The sequence below is a fragment of the Mustela erminea genome, chromosome 17 (assembly GCF_009829155.1).
Source record: "Mustela erminea isolate mMusErm1 chromosome 17, mMusErm1.Pri, whole genome shotgun sequence".
NCBI classification, from domain to species: Eukaryota; Metazoa; Chordata; class Mammalia; order Carnivora; family Mustelidae; genus Mustela; species Mustela erminea.
The window spans coordinates 64,784,722-64,807,518 of record NC_045630.1 but is presented as its reverse complement, the minus strand read 5'-3'; the positions used below and the strand labels follow the sequence as shown (position 1 = coordinate 64,807,518).

At 41.2% G+C, this 22,797-nt stretch overlaps 1 protein-coding gene across 1 annotated transcript in view; it reads left to right on the top strand.

Moving 5' to 3' along the window:
• ATF6 (activating transcription factor 6) overlaps positions 1 to 22,797 on the top strand; it is a 212,869-nt gene that overhangs the window by 37,887 nt on the left and 152,185 nt on the right. Inside the window, exons 9-10 of the mRNA XM_032317566.1 lie at positions 14,455 to 14,640; positions 15,905 to 15,996. Of these exons, the coding sequence (XP_032173457.1) occupies positions 14,455 to 14,640; positions 15,905 to 15,996 (278 nt within the window). The remainder of the gene's footprint in view (positions 1 to 14,454; positions 14,641 to 15,904; positions 15,997 to 22,797) is intronic.

Below are 22,797 nucleotides of genomic sequence, written 5' to 3'. Positions count from 1 at the left end.
ATAACAACAAAAGTCCAAAAATATCCTGTGCTATTTTCGACTAAAAAGTTATACAGCCAATAAAAGAAAGAGTATGTTTTTCACAGGAGACTGATATAGCTAAGAATGATGAAAGAGAGTATTTTTTTAAATGATCCTTTTAAATTTCCTTTTAATCCTCTTTAAGTTATGAATTTGAATATTTGTTCTGTGATACTCCCAAACGCAACTGGCTGTAGAAAATATTCAAAGTTGTCTTTTTAAAGATTCCTCTGTTTATCTGAGAGAGCGAGAATGTGCATGCTGATACAGCAGAGAGGGGCAGAGGGAGAGGGAGAGGGAGACTATCAAATGGACTCCCCACCAAGCATGGAGCCTGACGTAGGGCTCGATTCCACCACCCTGAGATTATGACTTAAGTCGAAATCGAGAGTCAGGAGTTCAACCCAGGAACCCCTCAAAGTTGTCTTTATATCATGTTAGGACATTTAAAATATTTTTTATGAAATATCTTAGACATGAAAAAAGGTAAAGACTAAATTAGAACTTAAAAAAATATAGATCGACAGTATGTCACAGTTGTTAAATTATTCACATAGTGTTAGTTTGTATTCTTGGCTTTCTAACATCTGATTGTGGGACAGTCCAGAGACATGTGGCTAGGATAGGGAAGATGTCTTGAAACGATGTTCTAGTAGAGGAATGGTTTAAGGGTTAGAATGACTCCATGAACCAGAAGAGAACACTGAGCATAGGTCTGGAGCTGATTCCAGGACGTGAAGGTTGATGTGTAGAAAACAAGATGATTGTTCTGGGTTGTTCCGGAGGACTCCGCTAGAATAGGTGCAGATACATTATAGAAAGGTTTTGTCTCATCCTAAAATTCTTTGATCGTGTCATTGCATTTAAAAACAGGAGGAGGGGGACGCCTGGGTGGTTCAGTTGGTTAAGCATCTGCTTTCCGCTCAGGTTATGATCACAGGGCCCTGGGATTGAATCCTGTATGGGGCTCCCTGCTCAGCAGGGAGCCTGCTTCTTCCTCTGCTTCCCCCTCTGCTTCCCACTCGTCCTGCTTGTGTTGTCTCTTTCTCTCTGACAAATAAGTAAAATCTTAAAAAAAAAAAAGGCAGAAGGAAGCCTTTTTTTTTTCTTCTAGGCTAATATCTGAATAATGAGCATCTGTAATATTGGCACTCATCATTGTATTCTACAGACCCATTTTGTAATCTCTGAACATTTCAATTAATTATTTGTTGAACAGACATTTGCCATAAGTTCCTTGGTGTGAAAGAACATTTTTTTTTTTAAGATTTTATTTATTTATTTGACAGAGAGATCAAAGTAGGCAGAGAGGCAGGCAGAGAGAGAGGAAGGGAAGCAGGCTCCCTGCCGAGCAGAGAGCCCCATGCGGGGCTCAATCCCAGGACCCTGGGATCATGTCCTGAGCAAAGGCAGAGACTTTAACCCACTGAGCCACCCAGGGGCCCTGAAAGAACATGTTTGTTCTGCTCTTGCATCAGTAAATTATTCTGATAAAGTCTCAGTCAACATTGAACTGGGGGACGTGTGAGATGCAAAAGTATAGGCCTGACAGACATCATCTTTTTTTTTTTTTTTTAACCAATACTTATTGGTTACCATTGTTATTACTTTCTAGAGTTTAGAGCTGACAGTATTTCACGTACTTTGTGTCTAGTGCAAGAGACTTAAAGGTGATTAGAGTAAATTTCTAGTCAAGCTGCATTAAGGTTTTGTGCTTATTTTTCCCTGGCCAGCACATCAGGAAGTGAGCCAGGTCTTTTCAGTATGAGTTCTCTGGTCGAGGTTTTGACTTAATGTTTATTTCAAGTAAAGAAACATCAGTCTGTCCTATCAGCTGGCCAAGCCGCTCAGGAACCCAAAGAAAATTTGTTCCAGAAGGAGCTGCAGGAAACTTTGATCTGCTGGTATAGTCTCCTGTGTTAAAACTTGGTTGACCTTAATAGTGCACATGTTTGTTAGACTCAAGTCCTATTAAATTATGATAAATTTGAAGTAGTATAAATTCTGGATTCAAAATGGCCAAAAAGAAAAATTTTTCATTATGTGATTTTTTTGCTTTTGAATCAAAAGCCTGGTGAAAAAGCTGTAATTCAGCAGAAGAAAGCATATCAGTCTTTCGGGGCTTTATAATGCTGACATGGCTTCTTTTTCCTACCTTTTTTGTTCTTTCATTTGGCTAGTTTCACTCTCTAGAGGCCTGCTACTGCCCTGAGTAGCGTTTTTTGCATACCAGATTCTGCAGACTGCATTCGGTGCCACATTTTCTGTTATGAAACAGTTTGCCTGGTTCAAATTATAATCTCACTCTTCCTGTCTTTTGCTGGTAAATCTGTTCTGTTTAACTCTTGGAAAACTTACCTAAGTTTTCAAGAAATATGGTTGGTTTTTGGCTCTGATCGTGATGGAAAAAATGAACATGGTGTCTCATTTCAGTGTAGAAATTCTCTTATTTCTCAGTAAAAGGCAATCTTAGAACTGCAAAGTTGCCTTCGTAGGAGAGGGTGCGTATCTTTCTTTAAAGAGCTATTGAATGTTGTCAGACATCAACACGGACTTGAACGTAGGCAGACTATTTGTTTATTTATTTTTTTAAAGATTTTATTTATTTATTTAACAGAGAGAGAGAGAGAGAGAGACCACAAGTAGGCAGGAAGGCAGATGGAAGCGGAGGGGAAAGCAGGCTTCCCGCTGAGCAGAAAGCCCAATGCGGGGCTCGATCCCAGGACCCTGAGATCATGACCTGAGCCAAAGGCAGAGGCTTTAACCCACTGAGCCGCCCAGGCGCCCCTAGACAGAGTATTTGGATCTGCATTGCTATAACTACTACTCTGTACCCATCATAATTCCATAAAGTTCATGAAACATTATGGCCCCGGTTTTAGGGCTGTGGAGTTACATTGTTGTTGTTATTTTGGGGGGATAAAAGACCAGGGGAAAACAAGTGGGGAAATGATATTCTACGTCCTCTGCGGCAGACCAAGGTGGAGCCCAAACCCTTAATGGAAGTCAGTAGGTGGTGACAACGGAAAGAACATGGTCAGGAGCTAGGTCAGAATTAGAAATACCAGATGGGAGGCTGGTCAGGGGTACAAGGTTTGCTGACAGGAGGCCTCCGGCCTTCCTCTCAGTCCATTCACCCCATTAAGCATCTTACAAACCCTTTATTCTTGCACTGTTCTGATTCTTTACTTAATGACCTCGATCCCTCCCAACCCAGTCCCTGGCCCTTGGGAGTCCCTGTCCTGGTCACTAAAGCCACCATGAGAAGCCAGGGGCCCGGGGGGTCCCTTTCCACCTGCCTGCAGGTGTTGGAAATAGTGTGAAGGGGATTCCTTTGGCATACCGAACGGAATCGTGTTTATTTCTTTTCTCTGGAGATAGTGTTAGTTCAGCTCAAGATTTCAGGTATTGTTAGTACTTTGAGCTGGAGGTGATGTGATCTGGGACCAGACGGGGCCAGTACACACAGTGTTCCTTTGTGGCTGTGCAGGAGGGCTGAGTTTTGGGAGTCTAGCACTTCTCCAGTGAGCAAGTTTCCTCATTGTCCAGAGGAAGACATTACCTCATCTCACAAGGTTTTTTGCTGGAAACACAGCCCTGAGAAAGGGCCTGGGTAAAGAGCGGTTAGGGCCTTGTATTCTTGGCATGCCCAGGAAGATGTATAGCAGCAGGACTCCCAAGAGACCCCTGGAGAAGTATCTTTAAAGAAAAATATGCATCTAAAATAATTCGTTTACAGTGCAAAGCAATGCAGAGAAACCCTTAGAAAGATGGAGAGTGCCTTCGTTCTCTTTCGGGAGAAAAAAAAAAAAGCATTGTCTCTAATGACACTTAAGCTGCTTATTTTATCTGTAACACCCAAGAGTAAGTCCTCTGTTAGGTCCAAGTAGGAGCTGAATATCCACCTCAAATGATGTGGCCAGCCTAGATCTAAGAAGATGAAGAATGAATAGATACTTTTCAGTGACTGAATTCTTTAATAACATAGACATTGAGATTGTGCTGTTTCTTTAGGCTTTTAAAGTAGAGGAATCCATCAGAACCAGTTCAGCAGAAAGGATTTGGAGGACTCAAAGCTATCCAGATTTTAGTAAAATATTACTTCTGTGCTGATTACTTTTCTGGCTTTGCTGCTACCAGGGACTGTGCAAATCAAAGAAAAACGTGCTTTGTTAAAATACTTGTAGTTTCTCTTTGGGGCTTTAAAAAATTTATCTTGAATAAGGACTTTGGCAAGTAATTTCATTTGTGGTTACAGTAGCTTTGGAAAGGGAAGTGAGCAGAAGGTGGTTTTACTCCCCCTCTAGGTTCTGTTGTATTAGGTTAGATTTCTGTCCCGGCACCTGGAGCATTCTTTGTTCTGTATTTTTCAGTTTAGCAGCTTGATAAAGTTAATAAATAATTATTCTTAAAGGGATCCTGATTTTTTTTTTTAAAGATTTTATTTATCTGACAGAGACAGACACAGCGAGAGAGGGAACACAAGCAAGGAGAGTAGGAGAGGGAGAAGCAGGCTTCCTGCAGAGCAGGGAGCCCAGGGAGCCGGATGCAGGGCTCAGTCCCAGGACCCAGGGATCATGAGCTGAGCCGAAGGCAGACGCTCAATACCTGAGCCACTCAGGGGCCCCGGGATCCTGATTTCTATCTTCATAAATAATTAACACTTAATTCTCTTTTCTCTGATTTCCCTTCCTGCATCCTGTCCCTGAGGACAGTCCTTCCATGTCACAGATGAGTATAGCCACTTGGTCCCCCTGCCCAGAAGCAGTCATTGTCACTCATTTTTTGTGCCTCTGTCCTGAGACAGTTCCTTAATGTGATTTGAGTTTTAGCCATTTACCTATTCTGCAGTAGTGGTAACGAGCATGTTCGTTCTGTCCTGCACCTCGCTTTTCTCATTAGGTATATCTTAGGGAACTCTCTGGATCAGTACATGAACATTTTTCTTTTTTCTTTAATAGTTGCGGGGTAGTCTGTTTCATGCAGGCATCATAATTACTTAAGACTTTTGAAGTTTTTTTCTTTGTAAGCATTCCTCCATCGAGTAACTTGGTACTTAACTTAGTGTTGTTTATGTGCAAGGATATCTGTAGGAGACATTTCAGGACTGTACTAAGAGAGTCAGAAGGTAGGTAGTTTTTCAATATTGATAAATATAGTTAAATGGGCCACCATTGGGGTAGTAGTTTTGATTCATCCTTCCACTTTGAGTGTGTGAGAGTGTCCGTCATCGGGCTGCTCAGAGCCGTCTATGGACGGTGTCTCCACAGAGAGTTCCCCTTTTCCTTACGTCACCCCTTTCCTTGCATAATCATTTATAATACTGGGTATGTGCATTTTTGTGGAGAGAGAGTCTGTAGCTTCCCGGGTAATTTTTTTAGTAGCTTGTTGAGAGAAAATTCACACACCATTGAGTTCTGAAATTTAGTGGTTTTCAGTATATTCACAGAGTCGTGCTGCCATCACTGCTATCTAATTCCAGAATGTTCTCATCACCCTAAAAAGAAGCTCCGTACCCATTAGCAGTCATTCCTATTCTGATCTTTTCCCCAGCCCCTGGCAACCAGTAGTCTGCATTCTGTTTGTATGGGATTGCCTATTCTGGACATTTCATGTCAGTAGAATTATCCAGAGTGGCCGTTTGTGTATGACTTCTGTTACTTAGCACAGTGTTTTTCAAGGTCCATTCAAACCATAACGTGTATCAGTACTTACTCCTTTTTTTTTTTTTTTAAAGATTTTATTTATTTATTTGACAGACAGAGCTCACAAGCAGGTAGAGAGGCAGGCAGAGAGAGAGAGAGGAGGAAGCAGGCTCCCTGCTGAGCAGAGAGCCTGATGTGGGACTCGATCCCAGGACCCTGAGATCATGACCTGAGCCGAAGGCAGAGGCTTAATCCTCTGAGCCACCCAGGCGCCCAGTACTTACTCCTTTTTATTGCCGAATGATTTCCCATTGTTTGGCTGGATGACATTTTGGATTATCCGTTTACCAGTTAATGGGGATTGGATGATGTCCACTTTTCGGCTATTAGGAATAATACTGCTTTGAACATTCTTGTGTAAGTTTTCATAGTCTTTTTGAAACCCTTTTTAATGTAGAGAGTATTTATACATCAGTGAGAAAAATGCAAGTTAACCCAACAAATAGGACAAAATATATGAATAGATAATTCACAAAAGAGAATGGCAGGTTTTTCAGGAAGGTATCAGTGGCTCTGTATTCTTGACCGGGTATGCCCTCTGAAAGATTACTATTTTAAAATATGTGAAAGAATATTAATTATTAATAGAAGAGAACTTTTGACTGGTTAAAGAGAGCTATTCAGGGATTAAGTGTCATGGTTAATATTTTCTGTGGCTCTTATCTCCCCTTGCTATTATGGGTTCTAAAGAAAAGTATCTGTATTTTTTTTTTAAAGATTTTATTTATTTGACAGAGAGCACAAGTAGGCAGAGAGGCAGGCAGAGAGGCAGGCAGAGATTGGGAGAGGGAAGCAGGTTCCCTGCTGAGCAGAGAGCCCGATGTGGGGCTCGATCCCAGGACCCTGGGATCATGACCCGAGCGAAGGCAGAGGCTTAACCCACTGAGCCACCCAGGCGCCCCTCTGTATGTCTTTCTTGTAATTCCCCAGCGTGGTACCTGCCCTGCAGCCCTGAAAGTGTGTATGTGTGTGTACGTGTGCATTAGACTTGGCATGTGATAATAATGTCAGATACTTAAAAGTTGCAGAAACAAAAGTCGCCCAGAGAATGCCCATGTACCTTCACCCGTTAACCTGTTACCATTTTACCCCATTTGCTTTATTCATTCTTTCTTTCTGTCTTTCCACATACAAACTCCTGTTCCCCCCCAAACCATTGTAGAGTATGTTACAATTTTTACCACTAATTTTTCAGTGTGTGTTTTTTCAGAATAAGGATATTCTCCTGCATACCCACAGTAATCAACTTCGTAAATTACATTTGTTAAATACTTTAACCTGCTGTCAGTATTACAGTTTTGTTGGCTGATGTAATATCCTTTATTGAATTTTTTCCCCTTTCAATACAGGACCCAGTCTAGGGCCAGATACATTTAGTTGTCTCTTTAGGTTCTTTTAATCTGGAACATTTGCACAGTTTTTGTCTTTTTGATGCTTTAGAAGAATTTGGCTCTTTTCTAATATGGTTGGTTTTTTGTTTTTTTTTTTAAAGATACTAGAGAGAGGGAGGGCGCATGTGAGCGGTGCGGGGGTGGCGCAGAGGCAGAGAGGGAGAGAGAATCTCAGGCAGATCCTCTGCTGAGCACGGAGCCCATGCAGGGCTCAGTCCCAGGACTGTGCAGTCATGACCTGAGCTGAAATCCAGAGGCAGCCACTTAACCCACTGAGCCACCCCAGTGCCCCTCTGATACAAGTTTTAATAACTACTCCACATTCATACTGCATTATGAATCATTTATTTATTTATTTTTTTAAAAAATATTTTATTTATTTATTTGACAGACAGAGATCACAAGTAGGCAGAGAGGCAGGCAGAGAGAGAGAGAGAGAGAGAGAGAGGGAAGCAGGCTTCCTGCGGAGCAGGGAGCCCGATGCGGGGCTCGATCCCAGGACCCTGAGATCATGACCCGAGCCGAAGGCAGCAGCCCAAACCATTGAGCCACCCAGGCGCCCCATGAATCATTTATTTTTACGTAGTTCTATTTGACTCTCACAAAACCCTTGTGAAGTGGGTGGTACTTATTCCCCTTTCCCCATGAAAGGAGCCAGTTGGTGAGGTGTTTCAGGCAAGGCCATATTGTCGAGATGGTGAATACCAATTAAGTGGCGTGGGTCACCCTTGCCTAAGTGCATGACTCTCAGATACCCACTTACAGCAACGCGCTCTAAACCTCCTGACAGCCCTTTGAGGTGAGCGAGAGCCCCGATACGAAAGGGGTAAGGAGCAGACCGAGGGCTCTCCGAGGATCTCAGTCGGCTGTTTACCCTTAGGCTCTTTTTCTGCTTCTGCAGCGATTAAATGGGATTTCCAGATTTTGTCTGTTTTTGTTTTTGTTTCTTAAGTCATTTTTAACATTTAAAATCTGTGAAAATAGGAGCTGAAATGAGGGCAGATAATTTCAGTATTGCTTTAGTTTCACAGTTTATCTGAGCAGCTCTGAGGCATTGGTGACGGAGTTCAGAATTTTTGCCTCCTCACTCCATTTTTTCATAGCCGCAGGGCATCTCTTTTTATTGACACTTACGTGTGTGTGGTGGGTTATAGTCGACAGAGACCCTCACATCCGAGTCGTGTAATCCTCGCCTCAGTTGCTCGACCTGCTCCAGCCGAGTTGGGATTCAGGTCTAGGTCTTGTGTTGGTCCAGTGCTGCCGTCACCACTCAGTGCTCCCTTAACGGGGCTTTACTTTCAAGAGAGCGCGGAGGCAGTACAAACTTCAAATGACCTACATCTTGAAACTTGCTTCTCCCTCTACAGATGTACTCTCTTAATTTTTAAAAAATTTCAGCAGGCGGTTTTAAGTCTTGAGAGACAAAGTATAAGGGCTGACAGTAATGGAACAGTTCAGTGATCTGAGATAAAATTTACAGCAAAGTTAATCTCTGTTTTGGGACAGAGTAGTCCTTACTAGGACATGTGGTAGTTCATTATACTTGTTTAGCATCAGGACTAGGACCATTTTGGTTTTGGTTGGAATGAGACCTTCAGAAGATTAATGGGATGGATCTCAAGTTTTTGCCCACAGTCCACAGTAAGAAATGTGTTTTACATCTTTCTTAATACACACAAGTCTAGTGAGACAGTAAGCTCTTGCTACATAGAAAGTATTCTGTTTTCTTTTATTCCATCCTGTGACTTTCTGTCAGTTTTTTTTAAGGCTCTTGTGATCTACTGAATTTATCACACTACTTGATATTGGGTTATAATTTCAAAAACACTATTCTGCTCTAAATCCCTGTATTACTATACAAATAGGCCCCAGGAGAAGAAGTGATTCTTCAAAATCTTTCAGTTAATTCATTGCAGTGCTGAAATAAGAGTTAAGGACACCCAACGTCCAGTGTTGTACTGTCCTCTAATGACTTAAGTTGCTATTACTCTTTTTTTTTTTTTAAAGTAGGCTCCACATTCATGTGATCGATACCCAAGCCAGGATCCAGAGTCAGGTACTTAACTGACCAAGCCACCCAGGAGCCCCTAAATTCCTATGACTCTTCGGTAGCTACACCAGATATTTCTAGGGACGTCGAAAACAGAGGAATCATTAACTGAAGGCACAGGAAACTGCTCTGAGGGTCCTTTGATGATCCCTGTGCAGGGGACTTTCTCCATTCTTAAGGAAGCTGTGCTGCACAGTGTGGCTTTCCTAAGAGCATCTTGTGGATACTCCTGCCTTCATTCTCCACCGGTTTTTTCTCTTCCCTCAGAACATGAGATTAGATAAGGCAGCCTGGACCTATCCTCCAGCAGGGATTTTGTCTATCACCCTTTCTCACTCGGGAAATCACACTACATGCCCAAAGGCATTCTTCATTAAAAAAAAAAAAAGATAAGATAATTTGCAGGGTAAGATTATTTCTTCAACTCTGCCAGTAAAATGGCTCAGGTTGCCAGTAATGAAGCTGCTTTATTTAATTTTTGCTGACTAGGAACTGGGTCTAACAGACATGTACCCAACACAGTTTCTTAAAGTGTTGGCTTTGTATCATGAGGTTTGAGAAGAGTACGGGTAGTACAAGAGGAGATTTTCCCCTTTTCTGTTTTAAACAATTTTTTGAGAAAAAAGGAGTTTTTTTAATGATTCGTTTGTTTGTTTAAGTAATCTCTTTATCCAACATGGGGCTCAAACTCAAAACTCTGAGATCAAAAGTTGCTTGCTTCACTGACTTAGCCAGCCCAGTGCCCCTAAAAAGGGAGTATTCTTAAGAATCATTAGAGAAATCAAACTAAAATAACTTAATTTATTTGAATATTTAAAATGAGAGTCCCACACATTAAATTTGCTAATGAGTTTAGCTGTACACATATTTTTAGGATGTATTTATAAATATATTTACTATGATAGGCAATAATATGTTATATAAATTAGAAATGTATAAGATAATTTACTTCTTTGGCCTTTAAATCAGTTTCAAGTAGACAAAGCTTCTTTTGTATGTAATGGAAAAATTGGTTTGTCTGATATGAAGATATTGTCATTAATCAGTAACAGTTTGTATATTAGTTTAGAGATTCAGCAAAATAAGAACTACAATTGAGAGAATGATATGTCATAAACCAGTGATTCTTCATAGTTACCAGTACCTGATCTCGCTAAGTTCATATGAGATGTTGGAATGTATTTCTTAGCATTAAAATATCCCATTTTAATATCTTTGATTTATAGTCATATAGGACTTTGAAGCTCATTTCTTAGCAACATCACAGAATCAAAGGTCCAAACAGTCTGTTTTACTTATAAGAAGAACATAATACAGTGTTTATTGATTGATAACTTTTAAAAGACTTGGAATTTTGACTCAAGTTGGTTGAAGCTTCAAAAAGTACTCATTCATTTGTGAAAGTTCTCTTTTTACCCAAGTCTTTTTTACAGTCAAACAAATGTTCACTGAATAATGGAACACCGTATTACAGTATAGGGGCACTAAAGGGAGAGAATATTTTACAGCTGTGAAGTTTTTCTTTTTTCTTTTTCCAAGGCACAGTGCTTGAAGGGGGAGTTGTCTGAAGGCAGGATGATCAGAAGCAGGGACTGACCAGCTGTTCACTCATTTTAGTCATGTTAAATCATCTGATATGCCCATAAGAAGAGAAATGTCAATTGATTAATGAGCCATAGTATTGATTTTATGTTTTCAGACTGCTAAAGGAGATTAAGCTTCCAGATATAAGAGTTTCCATAAGCCTTTCTTTTTGAACAGGTGCATAATGAAAGTAAGCACAGAGTTCACTGAGGTTGGAGTTCCATGCTGGGATCCAGGACTTCCATTTGATACTAAAAACAGTGTGGTGTTGGGGCTCCTGGGTGGCTCAGTGGGTTGAAGCCTCTACCTTCGGCTCAGGTCATGGTCCCAGGGTCCTGGAATCGAGCCCTGCACTGGGCTCTCTGCTCGGCAGGGAGCCTGCTTTCTCTTTTCTCTCAGCCTCCTTGTGATCTCTGTCTGTCAAATAAATAAGAAGCTTAAAAAAATAAATAAAAATAAAAACAGTGTGATGCTATTGTGTGCTGGGCTTACAGTCAGCCGACCTGAGTTCTGGCTGGGGCACTCATCAAATCATGAGGCTTATCTCAAAGAATCTTGAAGACTGTAATAATTTTGGTAAGAGGAGATTCACTATAGAACATCAAAATAATTGAAATACTATGCTGCCGTTCTCATTGCTTGTCAAGGATGATTATAATACAGTGGGTGCAAAAGTCAGTTTACAAAACAGTAATTACGGTCTAATTTTTTTTCTTGTAAAATGTACCCCCCACCAAAAAAACAAACACCACAGGGGTGTGTGTATGTGTCTGTGTGCGTGTGTGTGTGTTAGTCTGAAAATAATAATTTTTTTTTGTCTAGGAAATACAGAATAACTTATCCAGATAGCTGAAGAGAGCTTGCTGAGATGTAAAGTTGAAATTCTTGTGTTCAGTGATGCCTGTGGGTTTCATTTATTTTTATTCTCCATCCTTTGTGTCTATTGGTAGTATTGAGTATTTATTTTCAGAGCTATTGTATCTTTTTCCATGAGAAGAAATGGATGGCCACAGGTGGTTTTCATTTTTTCTGCATGAGGCATCTGCATCGACAGCCTTTGAGACCTTCATGCTTTATAATATGCAGGTGCTTTCATTGTTTATAGAAGTTCCTAATCCTTGTTTGAAATTTATTAAATGGTGTTCCGTCTGTAAGCCTCCCTAAAGTCCATAGATTAATTAGCCTTTTAAGCAAGGTTGCCTTTTATCTAACTGCAGTATAAACTCTTCCATCTGGGAACCTTCTCTTTCCCGCGCTTGCTCAGTGTTCCGTGTACCTCAGCACTCTGGTATTAAGTATTAATTACGGACATTGACATTCCCAGTCACCATGAAGAACACTAAGAACAACAGTAGATTGAACAAAGTGGCATTGTCCAGAGAGTGGTTTGACGTGAATAATCCACTCATCATGGCTTGGCCGCTGCTGTGTGCGTGCGCACATGTGCGCGGCATTATCGGGGGCGGGGGTGTGTGTGTGTGGGGGGGGTAGTTATTCCATAGGGAAATTTTACAGGTGACGGTTCTGTAAATTAGCATTCTTAAGAAGTTTCAGTTAAAGGAAGAAAAGAGAAAAACACCCTCTTTTGATATCCCATGTGGCTTTTTTCCCTTGCAGGTTCTGATTGAAAGTTTGTTGACAATGTTTACTGCAGAGAGATTGGCTTTGGTTCTTTTGAGAGAATGTAGCATGGGTTTAGAATTGTTTTGTTTTAAAAGAAATCTATATTAAATGATTTAATTCTGTTTACTAGTCTCAGTAAGAATTATTGAATACCACAGAGTGGAATGTTTATTTATTTTTTTTTTTTTAGATTTTATTTATTTATTTGACAGAGAGAGCGATCACAAGTAGGCAGAGAGGTGGGCAGGGAGAAAGAGGGAGGGAAGCAGACTCCCTGCTGAGCAGAGAGCCTGATGCGGGGCTTGATCCCAGGACCCTGAGATCATGACCTGAGTCGAAGGCAGAGGCTTAACCCACTGAGCCACCCAGGTGCCCCTGGAATTTTTAAAAAACATATAAAGTCAGTAATTCAGTCATCTGTGTACTTAAAATAATTAGCTTAATGTTATTTGGTCCTTTTTATGGACTTAACTTTGCTACCTCACCCTCTGCCTCAAATAAATTAGATTAATGCTGTAACAAATAGGTTCCATAGCTTGTTTAGAAAACATGACAAACATAATTTTACTCAATTAAGTTTTGATTATGGTAGATAATGAGGGTAGGAAACAAAAATGTAGTATTACATAGTTTTGGCTTCCAAGGTGGTTGAGAGAGAGAGTTAACAGTCACGAAACAGTTGAGACCGTTAGGGGTTCAGGTGTATTTTTCCATATTACAAGAGCACAAGACATTCAGGGAAGATGGGTTAGCATAATCAGAGCGCAGAAGGTCCTTAGAATTAAGTTAGTGGAGGAGACAGCATCCTAAAGTGGAGTAAACACTATGACTAAAGGAATGACTTAGGCATGTGTGCAGATCTTGGAATAACCTTACGTGATCAGAACCTGGCTGTGGATTGACTAGTTGTCAGGGCTGGCGATAAGGTTGTTGAGAGGGGTGGTCACATTGTGGGAAGGCTTTGAAAGCAAAGGTGGTCAGTGAGGATGCATGACTAGCTCGTTTTTGCAATAGAGTGGCAAGATAAACAGTTTCTCCCTGGTGAGTTATCTTACAAATGGTAGATAGGAGGAGATTGGAGATCACTGAACATATTTAGGAGATGATTGCCGTAATCTGGGGATGAGTTAGTAAGTGCCTTCCTTGGGAGGGTGACAGCAGGATTAGATGAGATAACTGAGACACTCTGTCACCGGAAGAAGGTTAGTCATTACCATTAGCATATGTCATTAGCATATCCTCAGTGCATGTTTAATGAATCAGAGGTTGAGAGAGGGAATAAATATGGTGAATGAAGGAAAAAATAAGTTAATGGTCACTTCTTCCTAGATATCTTGAGAGTTATTTACCACTGATAGAAGATGGATTGGTAAACAAATCTAGGCAGATGATGATGCAGTTTATACATCCTGAATTCGAAGTGGTGGTGACTTTGCAAGTACAAGTGGCCTTAGAAGTCCTGGATGTGTGGCGCTGGAAACGAGTTCAGGGCCCGAGACATAGAGTGAAAGTGTATGAATATGTACATATGTGGATATGTAAGGGCACTTTCTGAGAGAGTTTTTTCTTTTTTTCCTGAGGGAGTTTCTAAAGGGAGAATTGGAAGATCAATAAATAAGCCTTAGAAAACACCAGAAGATATCATTCAACATTTAGGCTTTAGAGACCTACTTTTAATCATTTGATTTCAGTTTGCTTAATTTGAGTTAATATCTTTTAAAACCTTTTTTATTTATTTTTTTATTTTATTTATTTTTTTTTTTAAAGAATTTTATTTATTTATTTGACAGAGAGAGATCACAAGTAGATGGAGAGAGGCAGGCAGAAAGAGAGGAAGGGAAGCAGGCCCCTGCTGAGCAGAGAGCCCGATGTGGGACTCGATCCCAAGACCCTGAGATCATGACCTGAGCCGAAGGCAGTGGCTTAACCCACTGAGCCACCCAGGCGCCCTAAAACCTTTTTTAAAACAGCCAGTAACTTGTGTTTGAACAGTTTTGTTTAAAAATGATGGGAAAAAATCAGTATATTCCAGTCTGATTCTAAAAGCAGAATATTTCTGATTTGTTATAATTTTTGCTAGATTGCCGTGCTAAGGAGACAGCAACGTATGATAAAAAATCGAGAGTCTGCTTGTCAGTCCCGCAAGAAGAAGAAGGAATACATGCTGGGCTTGGAGGCCAGGTTAAAGGCTGCGCTTTCAGAGAACGAGAAGCTAAAGAAAGAGAACGGATCCCTGAAGCGACAGCTGGATGAAGTCGTGTCAGAGGTGAGTGCTAGGGAGGCCGCCCGATGAGGTGGGTTCGAGTAGTCTCTCTTTTCTGGAGAAGCCAATTGGAAATTGTGTAAAAAAAGAATACTAGGGCGCGATAAACCCCAAAGCATTTGCACTCAGAGTACGGCATTGGAAAGAGGAGCTGTGGGCTGTACCTGCCGGTGTTCAGAAGCTGTGTGTTTCCTGGGTAGCTTGCTCGCTCTCTTTTCTGACTAAATGAGTCCCCTTGAGGACCCTAAATAGTCTCGACAGGTCTTTCCTTTTAGAAAGATTTTATTTTATTTATTTAACAGAGAGAGAAAGAGAGAGAGAGATAAAAGTAGACAGAAAGGCAGGCAGAGGGGGAGGGGAAGCAGGCTCCCCGCTGAGCAGAGATTCCTGGTGCGGGGCTCCATCCCAGGACCCTGAGATCATAACCTGAGCCGAAGGCAGAGGCTTAACCCACTGAGCCACCCAGGCGCCCCTAGGTCTTTCCTTTTAAAGAAGAAAATACAGGAGCGCCTGGGTGGCTCAGTTGGTTGAGCATCTGACTCTCTTGATTTTGGCTCAGGTTATGTTTTCGGTCCCGGGATGGAGCCTGAGTCAGGCTCCACGCTCCGCCGGAAGCCTGCTTGAGAATTTCTCCCTCTGTCCCTCCCCTCATGCTTTCTCTTTCTTACTCTCTCAAAAACAAACAAACAAAAAGAAACAAAGAAAACACAAAATAAAAAATGTTAAGGTCTTTTCTCTCCCTGACCACTATTACGGTTTTTGCATTTTGTTGCCGTGCTAGTTCCGATAAAGTCAATCTTCTCCTTAATTCTGTCCATGAAACCTCCCGTCTCGGGATTTCCCACTCCAGAGGGATGTCTGTGCCTACTGTGTGGGGCTTTTCCCACTGTTCTGTCTTTTCCTGACTGAGCACATGTTAAAGGATTTAACAGACGGGAACTAAACTGCAGATGTCTTTTAAAACTCTTTGAAGACCCATAAAAATGTTCAATTGTTGAATTCTTTCCTTTTGGGTGCAGAGGAGACTGCAAGGGAGTGGCCCTTGCGTTTCCCCCTCCGGTGCCCGTCTCTCCTTCTCCCTTGCTGCTGTCCCAGGGAACCTAGAAGCCTCTGCTCTAGTCTTGTGAAAAGTACTGTTTCCTCAACTTTGAGGGTTTTTTTTTTAACTATAATAAAATTGGTGAAGAGGAGTGTGCTTATCTTAGATGTTGATTTTTGTGAGATCCATATGTAGTTTAGCTGTATTTAACGTGGTTATTTCTTTCAGAACCAGAGGCTTAAAGTTCCTAATCCGAAGCGAAGAGCGATCTGTGTGATGGTAGTGTTGGCATTTCTAGTGTTCAGCTACGGACCCATGAGGTAAGCGGGTAGCCGTTTGCGCGGGTACCAACGCCAAAAATTTCAGTTCTCATTCTTTAGCTCTCATCGTAAGCTAGAGAAAAACAGTTTCGTTTTGTTCTCCTCAGGGGCAATATTTAGGTAAGAAGAGGGGGAAGAAGAAAGATTGGTTTCTCTTCCTTGTTCTTCACCTGGGTCTGGCGGAAAATCCATGACGTTTGATGAAGAAAGGCTTCTGTTACCAAACAGATCAGTGGTGGGCCTTGAAATCAGACTGCCCGAGTTCAGATGCTTGCCCCTGCACTTGGTAACTTTGTCGTCTTAGGCAAGTTACTTAACCTCTGTACTTCAGTTCCTTACCTTTAAGATGATGAAGCCTTTATTATAATATTGTTACCTGCCTCCCCCCGTACTGTGATGCTTGAGTGGCCTCAGGGATTATGAGACACTTGTGTGGCTTCCTCCCTAGCTGGAAAGTAAACAGCTACAGCCGTAATTAGCAGTCTCTGATTGAGTAGGTTTGGGATGGGAATCAAGAATGCAGATATTTTATAGTGTTCTAGTTGATTGTGGTACAGGTTTCTAGCTAATCATAGCTTGAGAAACACTGCTTTTAGGTCAGAGTCATAGAACACTAGGATTCAAGGAACCCTGGAGACCCTCTTTTCCAGACTCCTACTCACTGTGGCACATTTGATCGGTGAATGAAATCAGTATATCCTAGGTGCTCGGGAGTCCACGAGTAATTAGACCCGGGCCATACCTTCAAGGATCTCTTGGTCCAGCTGAGAAGCCGGACAAGTCAAAGGATGACTCCAGTATAATGTGGTGACTGTGGGAACAGCAGTGTGAACAAATTACTAAAAGAGTGTAAGTGAGAGTAAGAATTCCTTGAGAAGGTTTGCATCATACTGATAGATGTTCAGAACAGATTTTGTTGAATGAGAGTGGAAAGGGAAGTCCCTGCAGGAGACGCTGAATCTTGGAAGTGGGATAGCAGTTTGCCAGCTGCAGAGTATGGAAAGAGATGCCAAGCAGAGGGACCACAGTAGCTAAAAGGCACAATTAGGAAATGGTTTGACATCTTCAGGAAAAAGTGAAAAATTCACATATATCTTGTACAAGTGGGAATGTGTATGACGGAGATGGGTCTACAGGTATACCTGTATGCAGGTATACAGCGGGGGCCAGATACGACGGGCCTAGTGTGCTGCTGTGCACAGTGAGGCACCCGTGGGTTTTAGGCAGAGGGCAGCATGATCTGTTTTGATGTTAGGAAGGTGACAAAGAGTGGTAGCGAGAATGGACTGGACTGAGCAGATGGTCTTGGCAGTGACAGCGCCGGGAGGCTGTTGGTGTGTTTAAGGTGATATATACGAGTCTGGCGTTGGACTGTGGTGACGGAAGGACAGGCTGTCTCAGGGTGCACCTCTCATGTAGACTCTGGGCTTTGGTGACTGTTAACAGAGTGGGGTGTGAGGAAGAAAAGAGAGAAGCTAAAGATAATTCCAAATTTCTATCTTGAGGGACTGAATGGCGTTACTCTTATTTAAGGCAGCAGATAGGAAGATGAATCATTTTACGGTGGAGGATAATGGCTTTTATTAGTCTGGGAAGTTTGCGTTCCTCACTAGATACTGGGACAGACGGACAGATGGTAGTGGAGTAGGTGAGATTATCCACGGAGAGCAAGTAGGGGAAGAAGAGTCATGCGAATCTGGGGAAACCAGCATGACAGACTCAGGAAAAGAAACTCAGAGTGAGTGGTGTTAGGGACAGAACCAGAAGAATGGTTTTCTGAAGCCAAGAATGAAAGAATTTCAAAAACAGGCTTGTCGGGGCAGAAACCTGAGGTGAGAACACTGACTTTGGCAACTAGCATCTTGATGGTTATCTTGGAGCTTCTCTGTGGTCCACGCTTTGTGCTTGACACTGTTTAATTCAGTGTTCATTTCGGAAGGTGATGTACAGAGGCAGCGCATTTCCTTAGGCACTGTCTTCTGACCTGCATAGACTGTAGTGAAACCCTTCCTTCCTAAGAGCTCATTTTTCTCACACAGCATAAGATTGTGGTAACTGTTTCGAAGACATGTATTATTAAGTAAAATCCCCGTATCTTTTTCACATGTTTGATGGTCAAGCTAGGTCATTCCCATTTTATTTTTACACAGTTTCTAAAAAATAAGATGTAGATCTTATATTCAACTTTCATTATCATTTGGTATTAACACAACTTGCTAGAGTAGTTGATACCCCATAATGGAATCCCAGATACCCATCTACTTTTTACTAAAATGATTCAGTGGAAAGAGGTCATACTTCTGAGTTGACCTATTTTTTAGTTTATACTGTATTAGACCATGTTACACAGAATATGTAGAAGAGATACCTGGAACAAGCATTTAAATTATTAAAAGAAATTTTTTTTTGCTGCCTGTTGATATTTTACCCATATCCTTCATATTAAAATTATTTTTTCATTTAACTCTGATAATGGCAGTCTCAGAGGCTTTATGCAGTAGCATTTGGTGGACAGTAAAGCAGATGGGGTTGGGATGTAGGAAGTGAGGATGGGGCTGGGGATACACCTTGTTGTGGGAGCCCTCATGAGTAAATAGAAATTCGTGGGGAAAAAAAGACAAAAATTTTCAAGCAGATTAATGATGTTTATAGCTACTGGGGTAGAGGGGCTGTGTGGGGGTAGATCTCATTTCTGTGAGCAGATAAGTTGATTCATTTTGGAAGGAGACTATGGTCCTCTTTTTTTTTTTTTTTAAAGATTTTATTTATTTATTAGAGAATGAGAGGGAGCATGAAAGGGGAGAAGATTAGAGGGAGAGGCAGACACCCCATGGAGCTGGGAGCCTGATGCGGGACTCAGTCCTGGGGCTCTGGGATCATGATCTGAGCTGAAGGCAGTCACTTAACCAACCGAGCCACCCAGGCACCCGACTGTGGTCCTATTTTATCATGGAAGTTTTGTGTCCAAAAAATTAGATGGACAGTACAAACAGCAGAATGAAGAATGGAAGAAAGCCTAAATATTTGAAAGTCCTGAGGAATGGGCAGAGGAGATCTGTGTCTCTCTGTGAAGGCTTGAGGAACAGAAAGCAAGCAGAGAGAACATTTAGGAAGTGTGCAGATTTTTAAATTCAAACATGTTAAAAGGCTTAGATTGAAGCAAAGTAACAAGAGCTGGAAGGGGTGGAGAAATATCGAAGTATCTCAACAGGTTGGAATACCTCCAGACACCAAGAAGGAAATAGAAAGAAACTGGCTTATAAAAACCAGGAACTAATTCTTCTAGACACAGTTTGGCACGGATGGTGAAATATCAAAGCTGAGTGGGCAGCAGTGGTCTGAAAGGCTAAATCTGCCCCCGAACGAGCGTTGGCAGTGGACATGTGCCATCACATATGCTCTTCCGGAACATTCTTGACTGACCCTGTCCTCTGCAGCCTCTTCACTGCAAGACTGAAGATCTCAGGGCTGGGAATCTGCCAGAGGAGCAGAAACTTCCCCGCTGAACCTTATTAATACCACCTGGAATGTATTTATTGAATAACTCCCACACCCATGGCTGTGTCTGTCAATCTATAAACCTTAAGCATTATTGGGTTTTAATTGGTATCGAAAAAAGCAAGATTGTGTGTGTTCTAACTGAACCTTTCTTAAGTACCAAAAAACTGAGTCTGGCCAGACAAACAGACATTTAAAGGCGAGATTTCCAAAGTATTTTAAATTTAGGAAATGAAACTCTTTCAGAACAGATCCCATTACCATAGTAAAGTTGTCAGTGTTGTTTCAGATGTTCCATGTAGAGTTAAACTTCTGTGCCGTATTGGTATGGGTCCAAGTGAAAAAATATATAACACACAAGTTTGTTGCCTATAGGTATGCCTTAAGAAACATTTCCTGAAGGCCCTTGTGGTGATGAAATGTAAATACATCTTACATCTAAAGTAAGAGAGTTTTGTGTAGCAATACTGACTAGTTTGAAGAGTTTTAGGTTACTGAATAGTCGTAACACAGAAAAAGAAAATAAACCAAACAGACTTAAAAGGGTTAATTTATCTGACCTTATTGATGTTGTGCGGATGGTAAAGAAGGCTTTTTCTGGCACAAGATTCAAAGTGCTGGCCCCCTCTGGGTGGTCCATAAAAATAGTAACTCTGGGCAGCAGGGAGTGGCTAAACTGGACAAATGTGAATTGAGAGGAAACCCTCTTCTTACTACCCATTAGGGTCGATTCTGTGATTATCAGTCATATTTTATAGTTAAAGAACTGGAAATTTAACAAAGGTCTTTTTAAAAATTTATCATGGAAAACTCTGCCTTCTCTACTATACCATAAAGTGTTTTTTTCCTACCATTGTCCAAGGACTTCTGTTTTTGGCAATATGGTGGGCTATCAATATGGAGAAACTCTTTGCAATTCTATATACTAACAAATGCTGGATTAACAAACAAATCAAAACTCTTTTATGTAATGGGTGAACCCAAGACAGAGGAAGGACTTCTTAGAGGCCAGAGATGTAAAGATAACATGAATCCATTATAAGCTAGCATTGGAAGTGGTGCTATTTCCTGATCTTCTGGCCTAGAGTCTGGTGACAGGAAAGTTGCGGGGTCCCAAACAAGGTAGGAGATCACAATTGAGCCTCATCCCCCCTTCCCATACCCAAATAAAGCTGGAACATCCAAAGAATGACATTTTTCATTTGCTAAAAAGAGGGGGAAAAGTAGGTTGTCCTATCACATAGGAAGAGTATTGATAAGTACCTGTCTCGGTATTGGCTTTGACTAGGATGGAAATAAAGAAAAAATCTCCTGGAGAACTCAGCATTACATGTCTTAACTCACACAGGTTTGAGCCTGAATTTATACTACTATTGTGACACTCCTCAAAAAAACCAAGCCAAAAATTTAGTTTAAGTGGCCCTGTGTTGGTACTGCTAGGCTCCTGGTGGAAACAAATGCACCATCTTCTCAGAGGAAAGCACCGTGGACATCCTTCTAAAAAACTGCAGATCCAGTTCCAACTGACCATGCGCCAACATGACCTCCCTTTCCCCTGATCATTAATCACACTAGGAAACAAGCCACCATGGGCATGAGTTGGAGGAAATAACAAACTACAGAATCAGACTTGGAAGACTGGAGATATTTGAATCAACAGCTACAAGGTGTAAAGTAAATATGTGAACTAGAAGAGGGCTTCAAAGAATGGGAAAGGAACAAAAGACTATCAGAAATGATGCACACATTTTGAGAAAAATCTAGAAATGTGATAGTAAGTTAAAATTAGAAAATGCCCAGGTTAAAACAACAAAATAGGCACATTTGAAGAAAGAAACCGTGAATGGGAAGATAGGGCTGAAGGAAATGTAGAGTGTAACAGAGAGACGAGATGGAAACATGGAAGAGATTTAAGAGGGGAGGTCACACTGCCATCGCCAAGTAATCCAAGTAGCATTTCTCAGGAGACATTCTGACATCTTGTACCTCCTGAAGAGATGCCCTGGAAAGGATACAGTATCACTTCTGTGATATTCTAGCCAAAGAAGGAATAATCTTAATTTTCTAATGAAAAAAATAACGGATAAATCCATTTAGAGAGGACAATGTATAAAATAGCCTGTGATCTTAAAGCATTCAGGGTATTCAAGAAGAAGGAAAATATCCCCAAAGGATGGTTTGAGACACAGAAATGAATGGCCAGAATGACAAAAATGATAGTTGTAGATGAAGCTTTCTTAAAAAGTTGATGATATAAAACATTAACAATGTCTAGTTTGTAAGGCTAGAACTCAAGGCGGAAGTATTTTCTGTACAGTAATCCCTGATCAATTGAAAAGGGTGTGATGGAAGTGAAACCATTCAAAGTTCTTGTTTGAGAAGTAGATAAAAATATTAATTGTTTAGACTTGTTTAGCATTTAAAATTAGCATTTTAAAGTTTTGGTTTAACCCCTAGCAAAATGTAATTGGAGTGTATCCTTTCAAAATCTAGTGGAAGAAATATCACTGAATGAGATGGACAGACTCAGCCCAAAAGAAGGCATGAAAAGAGGGAAGGCGACCACTAGAGTAGGAAAGCCCAAAATGTGATGGTAGAAATGAATCTAGAATATTATCCGTAATCACAATATGTGGAAATGCACTGAACTCTGCATTTAGAAGGCAAAGATCATCAGACTGGGGGTGCGGAATGATAGGCAGAATTCAGCTTTATGCCTTTTACAGGAGAAACACCTAAAAGTGTCAGGCTACAGAAAGTCAAAGTTGAAAAGTCAAGGGATTGAAAAAGCCAATGGCAAAAAGAAAGCTGGAGTTGCCCTATTAATGTCGGACACATAGACATTAAGGAAAAAGTGTTATTAGACACAATTACTGAACTGTTAGTTTACCAGGAAGATACATGATTCTAAATTAGTATATACCTATTAAGAGAGCTCGGAAACAATCATTAATAGAACTACAGGGGAAACTGACATTCCACTGCCATAGTGGGGAATAGGAGTGTGCCTCGCTTTCTCTCTCTCTCTCTCTTTTTTTTTTTTTTAATTTTTTACTTCTTTTCAGCGTAACAGTATTCATTGTTTTTGCACCACACTCAGGGCTCCGTGCAATCCATGCCCTCTCTAATACCCACCACCTGGTTCCCCCAACCTCCCACCCCCCTGCCCCTTCGAAACCCTCAGATTGTTTTTCAGAGTCCATAGTCTCTCATGGTTCACCTCCCCTTCCAATTGCCCCAGCTCCCTTCTCCTCTCCATCTCCCCATGTCCTCCATTTGTTATGCTCCACAAATAAGTGAAAC